At 53.2% G+C, this 21276-nt stretch overlaps 5 protein-coding genes across 5 annotated transcripts; 3 read left to right on the top strand and 2 right to left on the bottom strand.

Annotated features, from left to right (window-relative positions):
• Positions 1-642: 642 nt before the first annotated feature.
• On the top strand, positions 643-2548 carry CGGC5_v003562 (Kelch repeat-containing protein; the record flags this gene model as incomplete). Its single annotated transcript, XM_032033886.1, has 6 exons — positions 643-721; positions 769-867; positions 925-1533; positions 1582-1690; positions 1746-2128; positions 2193-2548. 6 exons carry the CDS (start codon positions 643-645, stop codon positions 2546-2548), a joined length of 1635 nt encoding a protein of 544 aa, XP_031886889.1.
• Positions 2549-2831: 283 nt separating this feature from the next.
• Positions 2832-4072, bottom strand: CGGC5_v003561 (uncharacterized protein; the record flags this gene model as incomplete). The annotated part of the gene is made up of 4 exons (XM_066151143.1): positions 2832-3131; positions 3194-3411; positions 3467-3757; positions 3814-4072. The coding sequence occupies 4 exons, from the start codon at positions 4070-4072 to the stop codon at positions 2832-2834; spliced, it is 1068 nt and encodes a 355-aa protein (XP_066009543.1).
• Positions 4073-5622: 1550 nt separating this feature from the next.
• Positions 5623-5913, top strand: CGGC5_v003560 (uncharacterized protein; the record flags this gene model as incomplete). The annotated part of the gene is made up of 2 exons (XM_066151142.1): positions 5623-5829; positions 5890-5913. The coding sequence occupies 2 exons, from the start codon at positions 5623-5625 to the stop codon at positions 5911-5913; spliced, it is 231 nt and encodes a 76-aa protein (XP_066009544.1).
• Positions 5914-9177: 3264 nt separating this feature from the next.
• Positions 9178-12712, bottom strand: TOF1 (Topoisomerase 1-associated factor 1; the record flags this gene model as incomplete). Its single annotated transcript, XM_032033887.1, has 3 exons — positions 9178-10160; positions 10213-12586; positions 12638-12712. 3 exons carry the CDS (start codon positions 12710-12712, stop codon positions 9178-9180), a joined length of 3432 nt encoding a protein of 1143 aa, XP_031886890.1.
• Positions 12713-13218: 506 nt separating this feature from the next.
• On the top strand, positions 13219-14294 carry mmgB (putative 3-hydroxybutyryl-CoA dehydrogenase; the record flags this gene model as incomplete). Its single annotated transcript, XM_032033888.1, has 3 exons — positions 13219-13353; positions 13415-13514; positions 13564-14294. 3 exons carry the CDS (start codon positions 13219-13221, stop codon positions 14292-14294), a joined length of 966 nt encoding a protein of 321 aa, XP_031886888.1.
• Positions 14295-21276: the final 6982 nt, after the last annotated feature.

The raw sequence follows: 21276 nt of genomic DNA, 5'->3' as shown, positions 1-21276 counted from the left end.
CAAAAATAACATCCAAAAAATAATGCTTCCATGGTCTAAATATAGGAATTCACCACCCAGGTCAAGCTCAAATTCAGCTCCTGACAGCTACAGTCGGTTCACTTAGACGCATGAGATCCTCTATTTTAGACGAGAACTTGCACGGCATGTCTCATCTGTAGTCTCAGAGCATGATACCATGTAATCACTAAAAGAAAGAAAGACACGGTCGTCCTTGAAAATACCACTCAGAAAAGTGTCGCCACCAGAAGCGCCGGAGAATAAATGTGGTTATGTGTGGCTGGCCATCGAACACAGGCAGTGTCAACAACGTGCCACTCACCCTCATAAGGCTGATCGGTACATTTTAAACGTGGTCTTCGCCTTCACTAAGGAATGGTAGAGCTTACGGGCTCATGTAGGACTTCAACCCCTTCTTCTGCGACATCTGGCCTTGGCCTTCGAAGGGATGAGGGGCGAGAGTTGGGTATCAGGCAGCAAGCATTCGCTCCTTTATGAGCTGCCTATCTCCCTCTTTCCCATAGTAATTGGAATTTAACCCATACCAATCACAAACTTCTGCTTCTGTCGTGACAACCGCTTTCGATGCGCTTAACGATCATCCTTTTGCTGCCATGGCTAGCAGCAGCTCATGGCCAAATCATGTCGGAGCCGCCAGAACTCGCCCGGCGTGACGACTTGCCGCCAATTTCTGACTTCCTACGTCGAGCTTTTGCTTCAGGTTTGTTGTGGGTCAAATTTGATAGCTGGGAGCTAATTTCTCTTCAGCTATCATCATCGGTGACTATCTGTACATAGATGGTGGTGAAGTCGCACAGAACTATGACGGCAAGAATATGTCCTCGTATTACACCCCGTCATGGCCAGGTTAGTTTAGCTCATCTTCCCAATGCAATACAACAAGTCATTGACCTTCTTGTTTAGTGAACTCGACGCTATCGATTAATTTGAAGCAGTCCTGGAATAGCGCGAATGTCACGATGCTCTCTGCCCCTAAGGGCGAAACACCCAGGATGGAACGCCAGGGTATCTGGCGCGATACAGAGTCCAAGTCATTCTACATCTGGGGCGGGCAAGTTCCTTATTGGAGTAAACCACCGGAAAACGATATCTGGCGTTTCGAGGTTGACGGCAATGGAGGCGGCACCTGGTCAAAGAGGAGTCCGCCCAATCTTGCCGAGCTATACAAACTTGATCGAGCAACAGAGGGTGCTTTTTGCCAGAGCAAAACCACCGGCTACTATTTTGGAGGCTATGCAAACGCGCGAACCGACTTGTCTATTACAGACAAGGACAAGACCCGCAACGTTCCAGGGTTTGTGTCCTACGACTTGAAGACAGGCTCGATCAACCATACTACCTTCCAAGGGCCTGGAAACTTTACATTCAAGGGTGGCACCATGGAATATGTGCCCTTTGGGCCGGACGGCTTACTGCTCGTATTGGGAGGGTTTCAAGGAGCATCGACAGAGAATGGCTATGGCAACTGGACAGGTGTAGACTTCACTTCCGTCAATTTATACGATATAAAGGGTGAGTGAAAACATCAAAATCCACGAGTCTCGACTAAGCCAATCGTAGCCAATAAGTGGCACTCCCAGCGTACCACAGGATCCAAGAGCAGCATTCCACCACCAACAGAGAAGTTCTGTACAGTTGGTGTCCAAGGACCTAACAAGACATATGAAATGTAAGCAGGGAATTTTGTCGAAATTACATGCAGCTCACACAAATGCCCAATTCAGCTTCATCTACGGCGGGCGGGTCATTGGAGAATCGATACGGAATGCTACCGACGACGTCTACGTCTTGAGCCTGCCCAGTTTTGTCTTCTTCAAGGCCAACGACCCGCAATCGACCAGACGCCTGGAACAGCCTTGTGTTGCAACTGGGAGACAGATGATATCTGTCGGCGGAACGGACGGCCGCGCCTGGCCCTCGTCGTTGACAGACAAAGATCCATGGCCTCAGGGAATTGGCATCTTCGACATGACAGAGATGCGTTGGAGTGATCAATATAACGCAAACGCGGATGCGTATGAGTCTCCCGAGGTAGTTCAGAACTGGTATAGCCAGGGCAATCAGGTGGACTGGTCAAGCGACGAAGTGGAAGCGTTATTCAAAGAGTGTAAGTGAGCATCGACCCAGCAAGGTGAGACTGCAACTTATCTCAAGAGAAGCTTCACTTCCAGATCCTACGAATACGCCAACATCATCTCCAAACGTTGGCGGCTCTGGGAAATCCGGGACGCCCACGGGTGCCATTGTCGGCGGCGTTGTCGGCGGACTAGCAGGACTGGCTGTCATCGCTGGGCTTGCCGCATTCTTGCTCAAGCGAAAGAGGCAGCGCCCGGAGACTCCTGATCCCGCAAGCTACACTCCGGTCTCAAAGTTCGGTTCTGATGGCGGTGCTCACACAGAGCCTGCTATGACCCAGGTCCATGGAGCGAGTACTAACCAACAGTCGATCCCTGTGGAGCTGCAGGGTAATCACGGGGTTTCTGAGGCATACTCGCCAACTCCTGTTAGACATGAAATGGCGGCATGAGGTGGCTTAAACAATGGCGTTGAGAATAGAAGACTTAGTGGTACAGTTGGACGAGGACATACACCTCTGAGAGCAAGCTAGGCCTGACGTGGAAATAGAATCATTATCCGGACGTTGCTTCATATACGGTCAACAACGGTATTACCCTAGAGTTGACCAGCGTAACTGAATATCTGTACTCTGCGCGAAACAATCTCCTCCACCGCACCCACGGGCGAGTTTCCCAAGGTCATATGACGCAGAAGCATCGCTTGGGCAAATCCTTGCTGGGTGATGATCATACCTAGACGTTGGCCAGAAACGCAACAAGCACAGCCGCATAGGCGCAGACTCCAAGAAGCATGTTGTCAGCCTTGCTACTATGAAGAGCCATAGAGGCTGTAAATAGGATCGTGAACAGGGCAAGTAGGCCGACGGTAGCTGCTCTGCTGATGTCTTGGACAAGAGAGAATAAGATCACCGGGATCAGTAATATGAATGCGTAGAACCATATGAACAACGTCCTGAACAGAAAGCGCACGAGGGGGGTCGACAAGAAGAAGGCGTTTCCCTCCTTTGTCGTTCCTCTATCCTCGAGTAAGGGCTACGCGGTAGAAAAATCATCAGCATACCGCTTCCGGGAGCAGACAGCGCGGCCATGCTTACCACCAGAAGAAAGTTCGGGAGCTTGTAAAGCCATGATTCGAAAGTCAGCCATAACGGATCGGTCCCCGTATTGACAAAGTCAGAATGGTGTCTAAGGTAGGCCATTTCGTCCTTGCTTAAGTATCCGTCTGCTTTAATTTTTCTAGCTATATTGCAGTATTCGTCGTACCGAACCTCGTGCAGGGACTTGAGCGCCTGATCGTTGAGTAACATCTGGTCTTTCCCCAGTTAACTTCACTGTCTTCCACAGGAGCAATACGGTGTTGGACATACGGTATTTGGGAAGCAAGGAACCAATCTCCTGTATAGTGCCAGACACAGTCAATGGAAACCGGTTGTATTCTCTACCACTTGACGACCCGACTTGAGTGTCACAGGCTGGCACCCCGTTGTCTGCTAGCCCATGTTCCAGCTTGAAAAGATGCTCTTCGAGAGCATTCAACCTGATTTGATCCTCGTTTAAGCACCGTTGCGAGAGGTAACCAAACCTGCGGTATATCGCAAAGTTCTCGTAGTATACCTGCTGGGCTGCGAGGCGAGGTAAGCCCTCGCGGTATCTGCCAACTTGAGCAGCGGCTTGTCAACAAGAGGCAATCGGCCAATCAGAGCATGGAACCCACTATCGTCGGGATAGAAATAGTCTCCAGAGGTGTTCTTGTTTGAACCCCCTTTAGTATCCGTCAGCTGAGCTCCCACGCGCTCGGGCGTTGACAGAGGCGGACCTGGAGAAGAATAGACCGCAGGCCGCGATAGCCATTGACCAAATGCCCAAGAAGGTAGTTTCAATGAGCTTTTGTGGCCTTTGGGGGGAAGAGATGGCGGCGAGGTGTCACTGTGGACTCGGCCAGCCTCGATATCGGTCATCGGTAGAGTCGTCATTGCTCGGACACGCGTAGAAAAGGGGCACTCAAGGGGGGCGTGTCGTCCATCGTGAGCAAAATGGTGCAAGGAAACGGCCGATAGAGTCAGATTTATAGCCCAATTATCGATGGATCGAGTCAAGATTGATAACTTGATTCGAGTACTACGATGCGCGAGCCTCGCAAGAACGAGAAAGGTGGGCGATGTTGGTCGTCGACGTTTTGGACCCCATATTGAGGAAGTGGTGTAGGGGAACAGGATATGATGGGCAAGGTCTCACCGTACGCGCCTCAGGATGCTGAGCTGTCTACCATCCTGTGGACTTGCTGCTCCAAGGCGGACTGTTGCGGTGAGCCATGGTGTGATGGGCTGCTTGCCTATTCGTAGCCTTCTCGACGTCTTCCAACGGGCCAGAAACTCAAATGATGGAGTAGCGGTTGGGGCAGCCAAAATGGCGATGATGGGCCTTGAAATAGCTCTTTGGCATTTCGAGCAAGGACATGGGAGAGGGGCCCGTCAAATAAGATGGCATTTGCTAGTGAGGGTGACGAATGTGGAGGCTTCTGCCATTAATCGTGAATATTTGGGGGCTACAGAACGGAAATAGAATCGTCATCTGAACCAGGAGAATAATCGACTGCCTCTGGAGAGTGGCTTCTGGAGTGGGTAGACTCTGCGTTGGGCCGCGACTGAAGCGATTGATTGCTACCTTACCAGGTCAAACCAACTTTCTTCAGTCAGAGAGCATCGGTGGGGCTTGGTTTGGTCCGTTGATGGCAAGGCGACAACTGTTGGCAGCGATGAAGGAGACTGATTTTCGATCACTGTTCTTCAATCATGACGGGAAATGCTGAAGAGGTTGAGATATCGCTGCGTGGCCGATCAGATATCAGCCTGAGTCGGAAGATAACTGCCCCTGAACTACAGGGCTCGACAAGCGAAGCTACCGAGCCCCTGGATGGAACAAGGTGTTAGACTTCCACTATCTGTGAATGGAATCGAGCTGGCCAACGAAGTGGGAAGCCCGGACGAATGGAAAGCTCGTGGGCAGCCTCTGGCTCAACTCGCTGCTTGTTATGCCGAAAATGCGGTGCTCAGATGGACCCTTGGCATGGCAGACATGGGATTTATCCCTTCATATTTCCCTCCGGCATAATTTGATGAACGAAGAATTCATATTCGACCCGACAATATTCCTCAATTCGAGTGATTTGGCTGAAGCGGACGTCAAGCAGAAGGACGCCGAAGGGAGCGATAGAATGAGGAAGGTCACCACACACTCCCATCCTCGTCTAGGCCTTGCTGTTCCACATTATCCCGCCAACCTGCCACCCTGCGAATCGCAATCCATGGTTTGCTCATGGATGCCTCGCCAGGCCCCACGCTTCCTGCGATGCTGCACAAACGATACCCAACCAGCAGGAACAGTATCCAGAAATATTATCGTGCAAAGACTTCAAGTCTGGGGGAATTCGGGCCGCGAACCACACAGCCCCCCTGGACGCGCATACCCCATGCTGGGACGTCTGTAGGGAAGAGCAGGTGGCTTCCCTCGGTCGCATCTACATATGCAATCGCCCGCCCACGTTTCTAGGATTGTCAGCTGTCTGTCTCAGCAATCGAGGCCTAGATTGGTCACTGCTCCTTGTCCAGTGGCTGCACAACATAACGATCTCTCGGGTGGCGCCGTGGCTAGTGAGAGCCGCCGGCCTTCCTTCAGCCTGGCCGAGACCCAACGACATGGAACGACTTTGACAACGTCTGTTGTCTTGAGGGTTTGTACATGTCTCTTCAACTCCCGATTTTTTTCGTCATTCGTGTCTAAAAGATCATAGGGTGCGTCCGACGGTATGCTTTGAAGCTGTTCGGATAAACGAGCTCCAGGTCGTCAATCGGGAATGTTCCCGACTGTCGCCTTGGCCTTCCACTCGCGCTGATGACAAGTGCCAGAAAGCCTGTGATAAGGTTAGGAACGACCCAGAAAAGGACCTATGGTAAACTGACCTGGCGTCCAAGGGGACTCGAATTGATGCTGTCGCGCTCATAGTTCAGCCTGTGCTTTTGCGACCTTTACAGGGGTTTCGGGGGCACATGAAGCCATGGGTCCCACTGCCACATACGTCGAGTGTGCACTCTCTCCCTCTCTTTTTCCCCCCTTTCTTTTGCACCAGCTGCGCCTGGCAATCTTGAAGTCAAGAATCGAGGGGGAAAGTAAAAAGGAAGAAAAGCAATCGGCGAAAAAGTTGCAGGAAGTATCGGGGTGACAAGCAGGTTCGGCATGGCTTGCAAATGAAGGATTGACGGTCGGACAACGAAGCTGAACGCCAGGGTGTGTTGCCAGTTTTAATGAGCGGACAGGGTCTCCTCTGCGCGGATGCCTCAGCAGCAGAGAACGCCACTCGCTGCACAGGCTCTGCGACAACCAGAAGGCTCTCCGGATTCATTACAGCATGGCCAAACTGTCGAATGAGCTCATCTGCGGCTCCTGATGATCGCCGTTGGGTTTTGGCAGGACGGAATGCGAAGAGCAACCTCCTCGGTGGTCTCCATGCGTAACACGAAGAATGACCAGCTTGGCTCACAGGTCGAAGAACTCACAACATTCCTCGCAGTCCTTTTCAGCCCCAAGTCCGCTCCCGCAACTCTGATCCAGACATACTGGTCCGTACAGGGCCGCAATGAGCAGGGAGTGAAAACGCCACCGACAGGCCCCTCCCCCGCCGATGACCCGTCTCCCAAGATCAGAACAAGCTCGCGGCGGGTAGCGGAGCTCCTTCGGGTCCTCTGGTGGATTGATACGGGAGTGGCACGTAAGGTTCCTCGAGGTTTGACTGCTTCACAGCCGCGAAGCAACACAGCCAGCAACACGCGATAACTCCCAGGATGCAGAAGCAGCCAAGCGGCCGCTGCGGATATTTGCCGTGCTCCTGTGTTTAGGTGGTCAACCTCGCCGACTGAGCAATGGCGGGACAAGGCTGTATGCTGGACTTTTCTGCACTTGGCACCGCATGCGTTCTAGCAGAAGCGAAGACCAGAACGCCTCATACTTCGGTTTGGTCACATATGAGGCCTTCGTTGGATTCGTCTCATGCAGAACATCCTTGCCCGTACCTTAGGGCGCACACTTGCGAGTTCCGAAGTTAAGAGTGTGAAAAATCGACGGGCCGTCTTCCTATATATTTTCCTCTAATCGCCATTTCCAATGTTCAATGTTCTGTGTCTACCTGCAACTTTGCCATTCCCCGTCTGATAGTCCTGGGCTGGCATAGCAAGAGTTTGGAGTTTCACATCAGAGCAACCACTACCAACCACCGACATAAGCAACCCCCGCGCGTCTTTTTCCGTGCAGACACCATGTCGACGATGCAAGACAAAGGAAAAAAACAAGAAACCCCCAGGTACGAGCCCTTGAGTTTTCCGATGGCCAAGAATTGTGGTTCACAACAGCAAGGCCACCTGCACCTATCGCCAGTGACCTCCCCAGAAGATCTCGCTCAGGGCCCATCGTTCTTTCTCGGAAAGGCACCTCACAAAAGAAATCTACCAAAGAGAAATCTACCAAGGGGAAATCGAAGACGCCTAAGTAGGGCCTGACGATTGGCTACTTTCTGGAAGGTGAACACGTGCGCAATGCCGGAGCCTAGTATCTTTCACAACGACTCCAAGATCCGCAAATCAACACTAGACAAGACTGCGGCCGGATGGCATCACAGGGGGCGACGAGAGCCTTGGTGACATACCAAGCTATAGAGGAAAAGGATATATACGGCTGGTCGGCGGAATAAAGCTCTGTACAAAAGTCGTTCCCACCAAATCTGATCATGCTTCATTACTGCTGTCCCTCACAAAACTGTCCTCGGTACGCTTATCAAAGTTGCTTCAGACACGGGAAGACCTGCGCAAGCTAGCTTCACGTTTCCGTGCGCAAGCCCTTAGTCGGGAGAGGATTTTCGGACCAGAGTCAGGCTGCCACAGCCATCACCTTTCGCGCACCGCGACCCTTGGCACAGTAATTCCGGCACACCGAGGAGGCTCTGCCATACCATGGGGGACAGTCGCGAGCTGGGGATCCCGGTCAGGTGGTGGCGCTGGACGCGTCCGGGAACGTCGAGGTGCAGGTCCTCGTCAAGACAACGAGTGGATGCCGATCGCCCTGGGAGCTAACTCATGGTAAACATACGCTTCTGCAGACCCGACATCGATTTTCGCCCGGCATTGGAGCGGCGAAGCTTCGCCAGGGGATTCCATTTCTGCTTCCGCGGGAGGGGCAGGGGCAGGGGGAGCCGGGGGATGACCAACGGGCGCGCTGTCGGTTGGTGCTCATGTCACGATCACCCTGTCTGCCTTGCCCGTCTAATGAAACCTCTCGCTTGGACACGCCGGGGTATGGAGGGAGCGGAACGCGTGCGCTACAATTGCATCAAGTGGTGTATCTGGCGTTAACCGGTGAGGGTTACCTGGGCTAACATAGCTGCCGTTCGCTGCTCCGGCCGGCGGTCGGCCCGGTCCGGTAGGACCCACGCAGGTGGAACAGGCTTTCCGAAGGTAGAAGAGAATAAGCGTTAGCCATCTTAATTCTACACACCGTCGGACTCTTCCCTCTGGCGTTATCTTTCAGGGAGCGAAAAGTGCACTTATTCGGAGGGGTTGTTGCTGCGGCACATGTCGCCGTACCAACTCAGGGGCTAGAAGACGGCTACCCTTCCCAGCAAAACATCGGTGAGTCCAGACAAGCCCTCGAGCGATTCCCCCGTCCCAGGAATAGCCAACTGCAGCTTGTCTTCCATCAGATTTCTCTATGGAAAAGAGTAGATTAGGTTCTTGCACTATGGGTGGGCCAGAAGAGCCGAGTCTCTCTGTGCCATTATCTACCAAGTGTAGAACCGCAGACGCGACCGAGAGGGCCATGCACTGCAGGACATAACCGACCGGCACGGCATTGTCTGGTATTTTGGACTCTGGTTACATGGGCCTCAAGACCACTCGCTATGTGGTTGGTCTCTCATGCGGCCGAATATCAGTGCAACCGTAATTCATGTGATTAACATTATACCGCCTACGCTATGCATCTAGGTCTTCCGAATCCCAAGACCCGACAATTCAAACGCCCAAATCCAGCCAGGCTATTCCTCGTCACTGCTATCCATTACAAAGCCGCCCCTTGTACGTTTCCTTGACCTCGCCGCGGCCGCCGGAACATCATCATCTTCAGTGTCAGCGTCCGCCCCTTTTTCCTTATCAGCCTCTGCCGTGGCAGAAGCCTCTGGAGACAACTTTCTCCGTTTCCTTCCATTCTTACTTTGCGACGAACCCGGGCTCGACGTCAGAGGAGTATGATTATCTTCCTCTCCACTTCCATCGTCCATATCCACATCAGCGCTGGGCCTAGTTGACTGTGGCGTGCCTCTTGTAATGGCCAGGACGTCATCGTCGTTGTCGTCGCTGTCGTCTAGCTGCATCGCAGCTGCCCGCTTCGTGGTCTGAGAAACCTCTGCGACCACCTTTTCCACAACCTTGGCTACGCGCGACCGCTGAGCCTCTTCACGAATGAAGAACTCGCGATCGTACTCTTCGTCTGTCTCGTCATCGCTAGCGTGCACATAAGCTTCACTCTTGATCTTTCTCATCTTCTCCCTCTCACGGTCCCGGCGTTTCCTGGCCTTTTCTTCGAGTTCCGAGTCATTGGGCGCCTCCTCGTCCTCGGTCGCCTTTCTGCGGCGTCTCTTCTTCGCCTTCTTGGCAGGCGCGTCGATCGCTTTGTGAACTGTCGGGCCAAGGGGCTCGAACAGCGGGCCGTCGTCGAACATGTCGTCGTCGTCATCGTCATCATATTCCACGCGTTTTCGTGGCGCCTTCTTGCGCCGAAGCTGATCTTCGGCGGACCGACCATCGTCAAAGGTTGGCGGACTGAATTCAGCCATGTTGATGAAGTCGAGGCTCTCACGCAAGTGGTCCGCGGTGACAGGAGGAGGGAGTACCCAAAGAGACTGTGATGTCTCATCAAGCATTGGGGCGAGCCTTTCCATACCAACCAGTTTCATGAGAAGACGCAAGTGGGAGTTCTTGAACATTGCCGTCTTGCGAGAGTCGTCATCCGGACGTACAGCTAAAGGACGTTAGCAAGTTCATGCGCGGCGCTGGGAAGACATTTAACTTACTGAAGACATCAGGCAGGGCCTGGTCGTTAGGTGCGCCGCTCTCCGGCAGCACATCAGTGCCTTCAACCGACGGTATGATCTCGTTTGCTGCTGCCCAGGCACGGCGTTCGCTTTCGACTGTCTCGAGCGTTTTCTTGACCCAAGCGATGTGATCAGCTTGGTTCTTGTCAAGCAAGACGCCAACGACGATAGCAATCTGCTGCTCCCTGTCTTCCGTGTACTTGAATTCGAGTTCTGCGGCGGGTTTTGCGTGCGACAGAGAGATCGTCTGCTTCTCATAGCCGAACTCGAGGTAGTGAGCCGTGCTGTTGATCTTGGAGAAGAGCATCTCAATGATAAGCTCTGGCCGCTCGTCGATCTTCTTGATGCACTTTCGGATGATCTGCTTAGAGAGTTCTTCCCACTCCTTGTACATTCCGGAGCTCTTGTTGAGAGGTTCCGGGCCCTTGATCATGCCATGGAAGAGATGGATGATGTCAACGCGGAACAACATGACGGTCATCTCTTGCTTGAACGCGAGACGGTAAAAGTAGCGATGAGCACGCTTGAGTTGAGCATCATCGAGATCTCGGTAGTATTTGGTGAAGGCGACGAATGTATCGACGACTCCCTGAGGCGTGAATCTGGATGTGAATCGGTGGAAGTCGAACTTGCGCTCTTTTGACTCACGCTCCGCATTGGCTTCGTCATTGGCGGATTCGTCTCCCTCGTCTCCCGCACCTTCTACGCCAGCAGCATCCTCAGCCGCCTTCTTCTTCTTCCTTGTACGCTTACGAGATCGGACCTGCATGTCCACATTCTGCTTCGAGTACGCCTCTAGGATGCGCAAGAAGTGATGTGTGAGTTCTGTGGCAGAGTCAAGATATTCGAAGCCCTGGTCCTTGTATTGCCTGACGACGTTGGCAATCAAGTCGTGTGTAGAGTCTTCGTAGAAGAGACGGCTGAGAATATTCTCGGCAATCTCCTCGTCATCTTCATTCCCAGATTCGGACATTTCCTGAACTGTGAGAAGAATCTGGGTGAAGCACCGGAACGCGGCTGTCAATGTCGGCCACTCCTTGTGTTCCCAGGAGTCGTGCATGGTCTTGATGAGAATGATGAACATTTCTTGGTGCAGCACTCCGGCGACAAGGTTGAAACTGCTAACCTCGTCAGGAGCATTCGGCTTCTTTGCGTCACGTTTTGATTTCCTTCGAGCCCTTTCGGCCTCCAAGAACCACGCGACGAGGTAAAAGAATTGTCTTCGGTGGTAGCCGAGGACGTGTGACGCCTCTCGTTCCAGAGACTTGCGGACATGCTCAAAAAGGGGGTTGAAGCCCGCATCGAGAAAGTCCTCGACAAAGGTCCGAAGCTGCTTGCTGGCTCTCGCATTAAGCTTCACGGGCGCGCCCATGTCTTTGGCATCGGTCTCCTCCTTCTTCGACCTACGCGGCGGTCGGAATTTCTTCGACTCGTCGAGCTTCTGCTGCCGAGTTGCAGCATCTGCGAGCGCGTCTTGGCCAACAAGCGTAGACACCTTTCCGTCTTCGCGCTGCATCCAAACCATGGTGCCGAACCGATTGTGACGTGTCGGTGCCTTTTTGTTGTACGAATTGCGCATGGCGTTCTCTTTGCTCATCATCACCGATAGCTCCTTAGCCTTCGTCTTGTTCAATTGCTGTTCGTCCATGAACAGCTTCTTGACATCAACCTGCTTGACCAAGTGGAAGATGATTTCCATCACAGTAACATCCTCAGTCCTGAAGTCTTCCCCCATATTTGATGCAAACATCAGAAGCACCATGAAGATGTCCTGAAAGGAGAATGCGTCAATCGTCGTGGAACGGGATATCATGGTTTCGTCGCCGTCGAACTTGATGCCTGGCGATGGGGCAATCATGGCGATGTTACGCAGAAAGAAAAGGGCAAGCTTGATGATGCCCTGATCACGGGGTGTGCGGTCGCCAATCGGAGTAGCCATTGCTGGGAGAGCAACGCGGACTGCGGTATGGAGGATCTGAGCTGCGTCGTAGTTGATGATTGCTCGCTTGTAGCCCAATTGTGCGAGTTCGAGGACAGGCATGTGTCGGTGGTGGTTGTTGGTCATTCGCTCGGGGTCTTTTTCCAAGGGCCAGGTGATGGGCACCAGCATCTCGATACATGCAAGTGCGATTCGCGCCCTGAATTTGTTGTCGGTGGCACTCTCAGGCCACCCCGCGAGAATCGGGAGGAGATCGCCCTCGACGAGGTTTGCTTCCGAGATGCAGCGGGCGACATCCATCCGGTTCGTCTTCTCGTCGTAGAATCGAATCCATTTCTTGAGGTCGCGAAGAACTTCGGTAGCGTCATCACCGAGTCTGTATGATCCATCTTCGGAGGAACCCGTTCCACCAAGCTATTGCACCGTCAGCGGCTGAACAGGGAATTGGACGGCTTTTCCACTTACAGCCGAAACGAGACTGTTGATGTGTGCCCGAACTTCGGGATGGACGACATCGGTCGTCCCGTCTGGCATCTCCATCTTGCTGGAATCGGAGAGCTCACGGTGAGGGCTGAATTGACTGTGGTTGTGATGTTGAACCCATGCGCAACGCCTGGTCGAGCAAATGTAGAGCTAAAGAGATTCGACATCAAGACGCGCTCGACGCGTACAAAGCGCGTTCCAATTTGGCAGACCACTCAAAGTAGCCCCAAGTTTATCGTGGCTAGTGCCGTGGTAAGATTAGATAAGATAGTCGTGGCTGAGGCGTACCTTGCCTTAGCGCCAATGACCGAGGCCGAGGTTAACCGAGGGCCTTGAGCTTCATCGTCTTGGATCATCATCGACGTACTCTCAGACGTCCGATCGCCGTTCCTGCTCAACTATCAAAACAAACATTAGCTTCTGAAAGGCCCAATCTACAAATTGACTCTTACGATCAAGTTTTGTTGGCAAATTGGCCGTCAGTCGTCTCAGCCGACCTGTTCTTGTCGACTCCTCAACCCCACTGATCCCTGTCCTCTGACGTCTGCCCCATCTCGACAACCATGGCGACTGCAATTGCTCGCGTACGATTCGCAGCCAAGCTGCCTGGCCAGATTCGTGCTTTCAGCTCGACTCCTAGGGTTGCTTCCGCGACAGGCGGAGTCAAGAAATTGGGCGTTATTGGTGCTGGACAGATGGTATGAGGGACCCAGTTGACATGTGAAACTCACGATCGAGTTGCTAACTGGCTTCACTCAGGGTCTGGGCATTGCTCTTGTGGCCGCACAAAAAGCTCAAGTCCCCGTCACTCTCGTAGATGCAAACAAGGCAGCTCTTGATAAGGGCCTGGGCTTTGCCGGTGAGTCCGCAGCATCTCCAGTCGCATAACTTAGCTGACTGGCCGGCAGAGAAGCTCCTTGCCAAGGACGTGTCCAAATCTAGAATCACCCAGGAGCAAGCTGACCAGGCGCGCTCTTTGCTCTCTCCGGCCACTTCAATCGACCAGCTTTCGGATGTAGACTTTGTCATTGAGGCTGTTCCTGAGATCCCCAACCTCAAGTTTGAGATCTTCTCCAAGCTCGCTGAGGTATGCCCCAAGCATGCCATTCTCGCCACCAACACCTCCTCTATTTCCATTACCCGCATCGCGGCGTCGACGACAAAGGACCCCACGGACACTTCCGCCAGCTCCCGCGTCGTCTCTACTCACTTCATGAACCCTGTCCCGATCCAGAAGGGCGTCGAAATTATCAGCGGCTTGCAGACGAGCCAGGAGACTCTGGACAAGGCCGTCGCTTTCTGCAAGGCCATGGGCAAGGTCACCTCCGTCTCTGCTGACTCTCCGGGTTTCCTCGCCAACCGTATTCTGATGCCTTACATCAACGAGGCAGTCATCTGCTTGGAGACCAACGTCGGCGACAGAGACTCCATCGACGCCATCATGAAGAACGGAACCAACGTGCCAATGGGTCCCCTTCAGCTTGCTGACTTCATCGGCCTGGACACCTGCCTCGCCATTATGAAGGTGCTGTACGAGGAGACTGGCGACTCAAAGTACCGACCGAGCGTGCTCCTGCGCAAAATGGTCGATGCCGGCTGGCTTGGCAAGAAGAGTGGAAAGGGTTTCTACGACTACTAGACTGGGTACCAAAAGTTGGTCTCTTACGGTGTTGGTAACTTGGATACGTCGGCTTCATGTGGAGTAGAGCTGGAAGACTGTTTTGTTCACTGTCGGCTCAATTGACTTCTTAACATCGCCATCCCGTGCTGTTCGAGGCGTGGCATATTGACTGGAGCATTACAAATCTTTCATTGCCAATTCAGGGGCTTCTCTGCGTCGATATACGAGTATCAAGCAAATTCTCGTCCACGGCTTCATGAGCTCTAAGAGACAATGGTTATTCTTGCTCAATGTCTATTAGGATCGTTTCGTCTCCTTTTCCATTTCTGTACCTTGCTGTATGTCGTACCTTGGACTCTTGTTCCTCTACACCCTTTTCCTGCCTCGCCCAACACGTTGTCATGCCATTGCATCGAATAAACAATATCGCCCATCCCAAAGGCGAAGTCTTCGCTCCCTGCAAAGCAACGTTTGACCTCCTAAGTGGCGACTGTTTCCGGCGTAAGCTTCAACACGCAGCCCATTCTACAAGAGACGTGTCAAGCTGTCAGTGACAGGCAACATAGCTCGACATCCCTTGCCATCGTCCGAATCTTCTAGCCCAAACCACACCTCGTCCTCGGTTTCATCTTCTGGCGTGTTTCTATCAACCAACAACCTCCGGTGGCCGCGTTCAGGGGGACAAAGCAGCCACAATGGGACGACCCAGACCGGCGACATGTCAACGGGACCGGCCCTGAAGATCATCGTGGCAAAAACCGGCCAAGCGTGTTACCATCGTCCCAAATTCGGAAACTCTTTTCCATGTTTTCTGGCCCCCTCGTTCCCCTCCCCCCCTATCCGGGTCATGGTCAGACGCAGCTCTCAGGGGGAGGTGCTGGGGGAGACCCAGGCTGATAGAAACGTCTGCGGGAGTTCCCTGAAGATCACCAGGGCGGCCTAGACGTTGTTCTGGACTGTTCGGAGTCCATGTATCATGGAGTAGCCTTCGTCGTGCGTGTTTCGAGGTGTTGTTTCTGGTAGAATGGGGGCCGAAAGGGGCGAAGCTCCCGTCTGATGGTTGCCTGCCACGCATCGAGGAGGCCAGAAGGAGCAAGCTAGATCCTTACGATGAGAGTTGACAAGAGAGGCTGCTTCTGGATGTCATTCGTTGCCCCTGCCTGTCAAACGCTAGCTTCAATGTGGTGAGGTGGACGACGGGTACGCTGGCGAAGAGGTATCAAGTTGATACAGCGTCAGTCGACCCAACTCAATTTTTCCTAGCGTGCACTCTCGACCTAAGCCTTGTTACAATGGGTAAGCTCATCTATCTGAACTACGTGTGGCGAAGCCGTTCAAAAACGTCTCAGGGGCTGTGGGAGTGGCAGGCTGGGCACCGGAAGCGAAAGCTGGCGGCTTTGAACCACAAACTTGATTGGAGGAAACTATCTGCATATTGGACTAAAACTCAAACACAGATACTTCTTTGAGTACAAGTTTCCTTGATTATACTCAAGGTTCATGTGGTGCAATAGTTCAACCTCGTATATACTATCACGACATACAAACAGCCTGACGACCTTGCCACCGTAATAGGCCTTGCTGATATCGACCACCGGCCTATGTAAGAAGTAAACTACTGCTCAAAGCTCTTTTGACTGTTCCTGGCTTTCTGTCGAACACTTTGACATGCTGGACGTGGAGTAATAGGCTAGTGCCGCATTTGGGGATCGTAAATAGATATAAGAGCATATAAACGAAACATCCCAAATTAATAGTACAAGCAACTTCGCTCAAAACAGCCAACTGACTTACAAAACAGGAAAGAGATAACAAGAACGCAGACAGGCATATCCGGGACATCCTCAGGTCAATTTGTTGCTATATCTCTGTGTTTGAGGGGCTCGTCGATGGTCGTTGAGGATCATGTAGCGGCGAGCCCGGAGAAACACGTGGTTTGCAAGAGAATCGCGTGGCAGGCAGAATTTCAAAGAACCTAAATGCTCACTTCTACTGTAATACGTCGCACATTGAACTGTCTTTCTCTTGGGCTCGCAAACTGTAATCATTGTTCTGCAGGAATAGATGGTCTTCAAGTGCATGGAACTCACCAAGAGAAACTTCAATATCGACAGAAATAATGAGGAAACATGCTTTTACAGAGACCGCCTATTTTTCCTGTGCTAGAGTTACTACATTTCATGTGTACTGAGTTGCTCTAGCTGATTACGACAGTAGAAGGAATAAAAGGATTAGAGGTAACGACGACAATAGACGACGACGGTAATAACGATAGTGATCACAACGACGAACACTAGTTATAAGTATATGAAGTAGTCGTTCTAGCACAGTAAGATCAGGTAGTCTAGTTTTATGTACACAAATGCGGTCCTATTGCTAGGAAAGGATTGAATGAATGATATTCGAGCATGGAATCAACTTCCTAACATTGAACACAACTTTTGTATATCAAACCACGTAACCTACTTCCACACTTGATAACAACCAAGTACTTCGTTTGATGTAGAAGCCCACTTTTCGATGCCTGCATTTCTCAGAGATGATTCAAATGAATGCTACTAATCCTTAAGTGCAAATTGTCTCACAGAAGACAGCTACAGTGAACACCCAGCAAGCCTCCAAACAGAACACCGGCTGTCACGGAAGCTTCCAATCATCCACATCAACTTGACAGACGTCAACAGCAGACGCCCAAATCCAACTTGATCATCTCCGGCTCTGCACCTCGATCACACCATGATCGAAACGACGAACCGCCGCCAACCGTCAACATCGGATGGTCCATCACGTACACAGGGGCAACAACAACATCCTACTGGACAACACAACCAAACAAGGGGCAAACGAGGGGAAGACAGAGATCGTCACAACCGCCCAGAGAAACCATCCGAACACGACGGTCTAGAACCTGTATTGTGCCGCTCACGGTAGCATTCCACGCCAACCCTCACGCAAGCACTTACGGAAGCCCTCATCCACCTCCCCTTCTCCCGTCCACCATCTCCCTCCACCAAGAAATGACCTCATCGCCAAACAACAACGAGCACGAATCCCAATTCTCCCGCGGGAAAACCCCCAAACACCCGAGCCTTTAGCTCCGGAGGGTGGAAAACTGCAACACCATACTTGGGCCGCCCCCGGGAGGCGAACACGGAAGTCCGCCCTCGGCAGCCCGCAACGCAATTCCCACAAAACACGCAAGAGCTCCGCGCCACTCGGCCGCAAGCACGGGAACAGGGACACAGGATGACGGCTCAGAGTGGGCATGTCTCTGTCTCTCTCACGATGTCACTCCTGAGACTTTCTTGTCGGTGTCTACGGCATACACGCCCCCAATCTATCGGACACCCGCGACGGCGGGAAGACGAAACGGACGAGGCAGCCGCGGCCGGGGGACACTCGTTCGACAGAACACCGGAGCCCGCTTCGCATTAGCGATACGGGAAACCGAACACGGCACATGAAGAGGCAGACATTCACGCGAAGAACAACATCAAAAGGTCCGCAGGCCGGGATGCCGCCGTCTCTGTGCCGCGTTTCTGGAATCAGTGTACAGCCACCCCGAGGACGGCCGATGCCTGTTGCCCTGTAAGAGCCGCGGTGGAACAAGTCCAGACTCTCCTTCCCGCTCGGCTCTCTATTCTAGACGCGGTATCTCGCCGAGACTCGTTCTGGGTTTCGAGACGATCGTGAAGTTCGACGACACACGTACAATTCCCACGAACGCGGCCCCATCACCATCTCAAGTAAAGATGTTCCTCACGCGGGATTGGAATGGTATACCCAACCCTGTCAAAAGCAGCAGCAACAGCATCAGAAAAAGCCGCGACCGAGGCAGAGAAAGCCCACCAATCCCGCTACGTGTCGTAACGTCTCATGAGCTTCATGGGCTTCACACATTTGCGAGAGAGGTACATACTGCCCACCCCCGGGACGGACAACACATCAACCTTGCGGTTTTGTAATCTACCTTACCTTACCTAGTGATCGCCGACCATCATGAACCACTTCTTCGCACATTTCGCATGCAAAAAAATGCCGAACCGGTGGCCTTAGTCCCGCGAGGGCACGGGGAGGGGGCGGCTCTGCCACTGCAGGTTTTCCTCTTTCGGGTTTTCCATGGCGTGAAACACGACGTGCGGGGCGCCGCTGCTGCGATGGGAACGATGCGAGGGACGCAGGAACCACCAACTGGCTGCGAGACGCGTATGTCTGCTACAAACAGGTGGAGGGAGGACCAGACAACACAGCCGCGCATGTAGCAACGTCAAAAAAAGGAAGGAAGAAAGAAAGGGAACAGCTATAGCGGACAAGGAGTCTCTGAATCGTTCCAAACGCAGTGCGGGAGGGATTTCTCGCAGCGGTTTTGGTGGGTTTGATTCTCTCTCTCTCTCCGGGCGTTGACGCGGTGCTTGTTTGAGAGGCGTTTAATGGGCGCGAACCTGATCGACGCGGGCTTCCTGTCTCCCACCCCCAGAGATTTGCGACTGCGGGAAGGGGAATCATTCATGGCACGACTTGCGACGAAGTGTTGTCCCGTTGTGGGCGATGGCGAGGTGTTGAGATTTGGCAAGGAGGCTGACTGCAACCCCGACGAGCAATGCGGCAAAAAGCAAAGAACACGGCAATGGGAATGACTAGAAAATTGGCACTTTTGGGGTTGACCGGAAGTGAAGGCATGAACGGGCTGGATGCAAGCACCCGCCTCCAACGGTCGCCGTAGATGCCACCTCCCCTCCGGAAGGCAACCTTAACTGGCAGGTATCGAGTACAACTCGGTCAGGATGATGCGTTCTCCTCGCGGATGCGGGTGCGCGCGCGCGCGCGCGGGGGGTGAGAGAGAGAGCGTTGGCAGCGATCCCGAGTTTTGCGATCTGTCAGGTCGCATTGAAAGGGCTGAGGAGGGGAGGGGGACAATGTTCACTGGTACTGGCAGAGGGCCGCACGGATTCTGACACTTGCTCTGCGTGGGCATCCCGGGCGATATGTCGTCTGGCATGACACCTCTTTTTGTCTTGGGGCTGTAATAGTAGGCAGGTAGCCGAGAAGGGGGACGGGGTGACGAGAACAAACGCTGAAGTGACAGGCCAGGCTCGTTCCGAGGATGTCATGGTGAGGATGTCATTGTGGAATTCAGTCTGGTCTGAAGTGAGGTGCTTTGCTTTTTTTGGGCGGGAGGCACGTGGTTCCCGTTCGAGTGGCAGGTATAGCATGGCAAGGAAGGGCGCGTTGTGTTGGTGTTGGCGATGGTGATGGTGGTGGCCCATGGACATCGCCGATATGACGGATGGGGACCTGGACGTGCCAAGGTGAGGGGTTGCTGGACTGGGCTGAGATGGGGGCCCAGAGGGATGTAAAATTAGCCCGGTGATGCTATTTCGAACGCTGGCGATGGGCGAAAAGCTGGGGCTCGCCATGGGCTGGATGCATGCTGTCGTCGAGTTGCGGGCATTGCGGGATCATGGATGGGGGCGAGGAGGGATGGGCATGGCTGCCATGGGGGAGACAGTGACTCTGGACATGGGGGATGCACACGATGTGATCGGATGGGATGGGACGGACGATGGATTGATGGGTGGATGGAGGGGCCATGGGTTCAGGTTCGGGGATGAACGACAGCTCGCGGTGCAGCAGATAGGGACGGACGACAGACGACAGACGACAGACGACAGACGACAGACGACAGACGACAGACGACAGACGACAGACGACAGACGACAGACGACGGACGATCGATGGTCGGCGGGTTCAAGGTTTGGACCTGCTTCAGTGCTTGGCCGTGGCGTTGAAGATGGACTGAACGGGAATGCCGTCGTGCCATTGTGCGGCCTGGTAAAACAGGAACGGCTGTCGTCTTCAGACGTTAGTCGTCTCAAGTCAGCCTTGTCAGCAGAGAGTTGGGACTTGACTGACTAAGGTTGGGTGGGTGGGTGCAGTCAGGTGAGGGACGGGCTTGATGCATATTTGGGGATTGAATTCCACCTGCCTATTGATAAGCAGTTGTATACATGCTCAGAATTAGTATGCATCAAGTGATGCTTGTTGCGGCTGGCGACGTGCGGCAAGCACTCGTTGGGGTCCGGTCTTAGCTACGGCTTGGTATTGTGCGAGGTTGTCGAGCATCAAACCACCAGCATCTTTCAAGGCAGGCATGCAACATTGTGATGTACCTACGGCAGTACCTCTACCATGATGCAGCACTGAGCATGTTAAGCGGACGACCCGATCAGCCATCTTGGCTCTGCCGGAGCATGCCTGGCGATTGCGACGCATAGTTGGGGTGTTAAGATGTGCTAAGAACCCGCTCTGCGAAAGGGCTGAGAAAGGGCCTGCCGACGAGTCTAAAAAAGAAAGACGCCCTAACGCAGCTCATCCTTAAGCGAACTATTACCGCGCGCCCTCACATAATGTCGAGGTTCTTTCTGCTGCTGGCCATCCCGCTGCCCGCCCGCTGCGACGCAGGTGGTGGTGGTGTAAGGCACAGGCACAACAACACAACACCTGGCCAGGCACAAGGCACCAGGCACGCACCGTCACGCTGCAGCACACCACACAACGCTAGGTAAGATTGGGCAGGGCCATTGGGGTCCTCGACAGGTCTGCAGTGCTGCACTGCGCGTTGGCGGAGTATGACCCGACCCGCCAATGCAAGACGGCATCGTCTTTTTTTTTTTTTCTCCTGTTGGCGGCATGACTTCCTTTTCCCACGTTCGTTCTTCCTTCCATCGGGAAAAGGAAACCACAAGGTGGGAACATATTTGTAAGAGATGCAACCGGTGTGAGAAAGCCCGCCGTCGCATGGATTGGTTGGTCACTGCCCATTCTCGCTTGTCGTTGCAAGGAGCGGCACAGGAGATACTTGACGCGAAGAAGCAACGGCGGCGGCGCATACGGGTGACACGATACCACACAAGGGGGGCGCGCGCTGGGTGGCTTTCTTCTCATGCCAGAAACCCGAATAACAAAGTTTGATATCCGAAGACATTCGGAAACCCGAAGA

Source organism: Colletotrichum fructicola (assembly GCF_000319635.2).
Source record: "Colletotrichum fructicola Nara gc5 chromosome Unknown KSG_Nara_v1_contig02, whole genome shotgun sequence".
NCBI classification, from domain to species: domain Eukaryota; kingdom Fungi; phylum Ascomycota; class Sordariomycetes; order Glomerellales; family Glomerellaceae; genus Colletotrichum; species Colletotrichum fructicola.
This window is presented reverse-complemented; position numbering and strand designations above follow the sequence as displayed.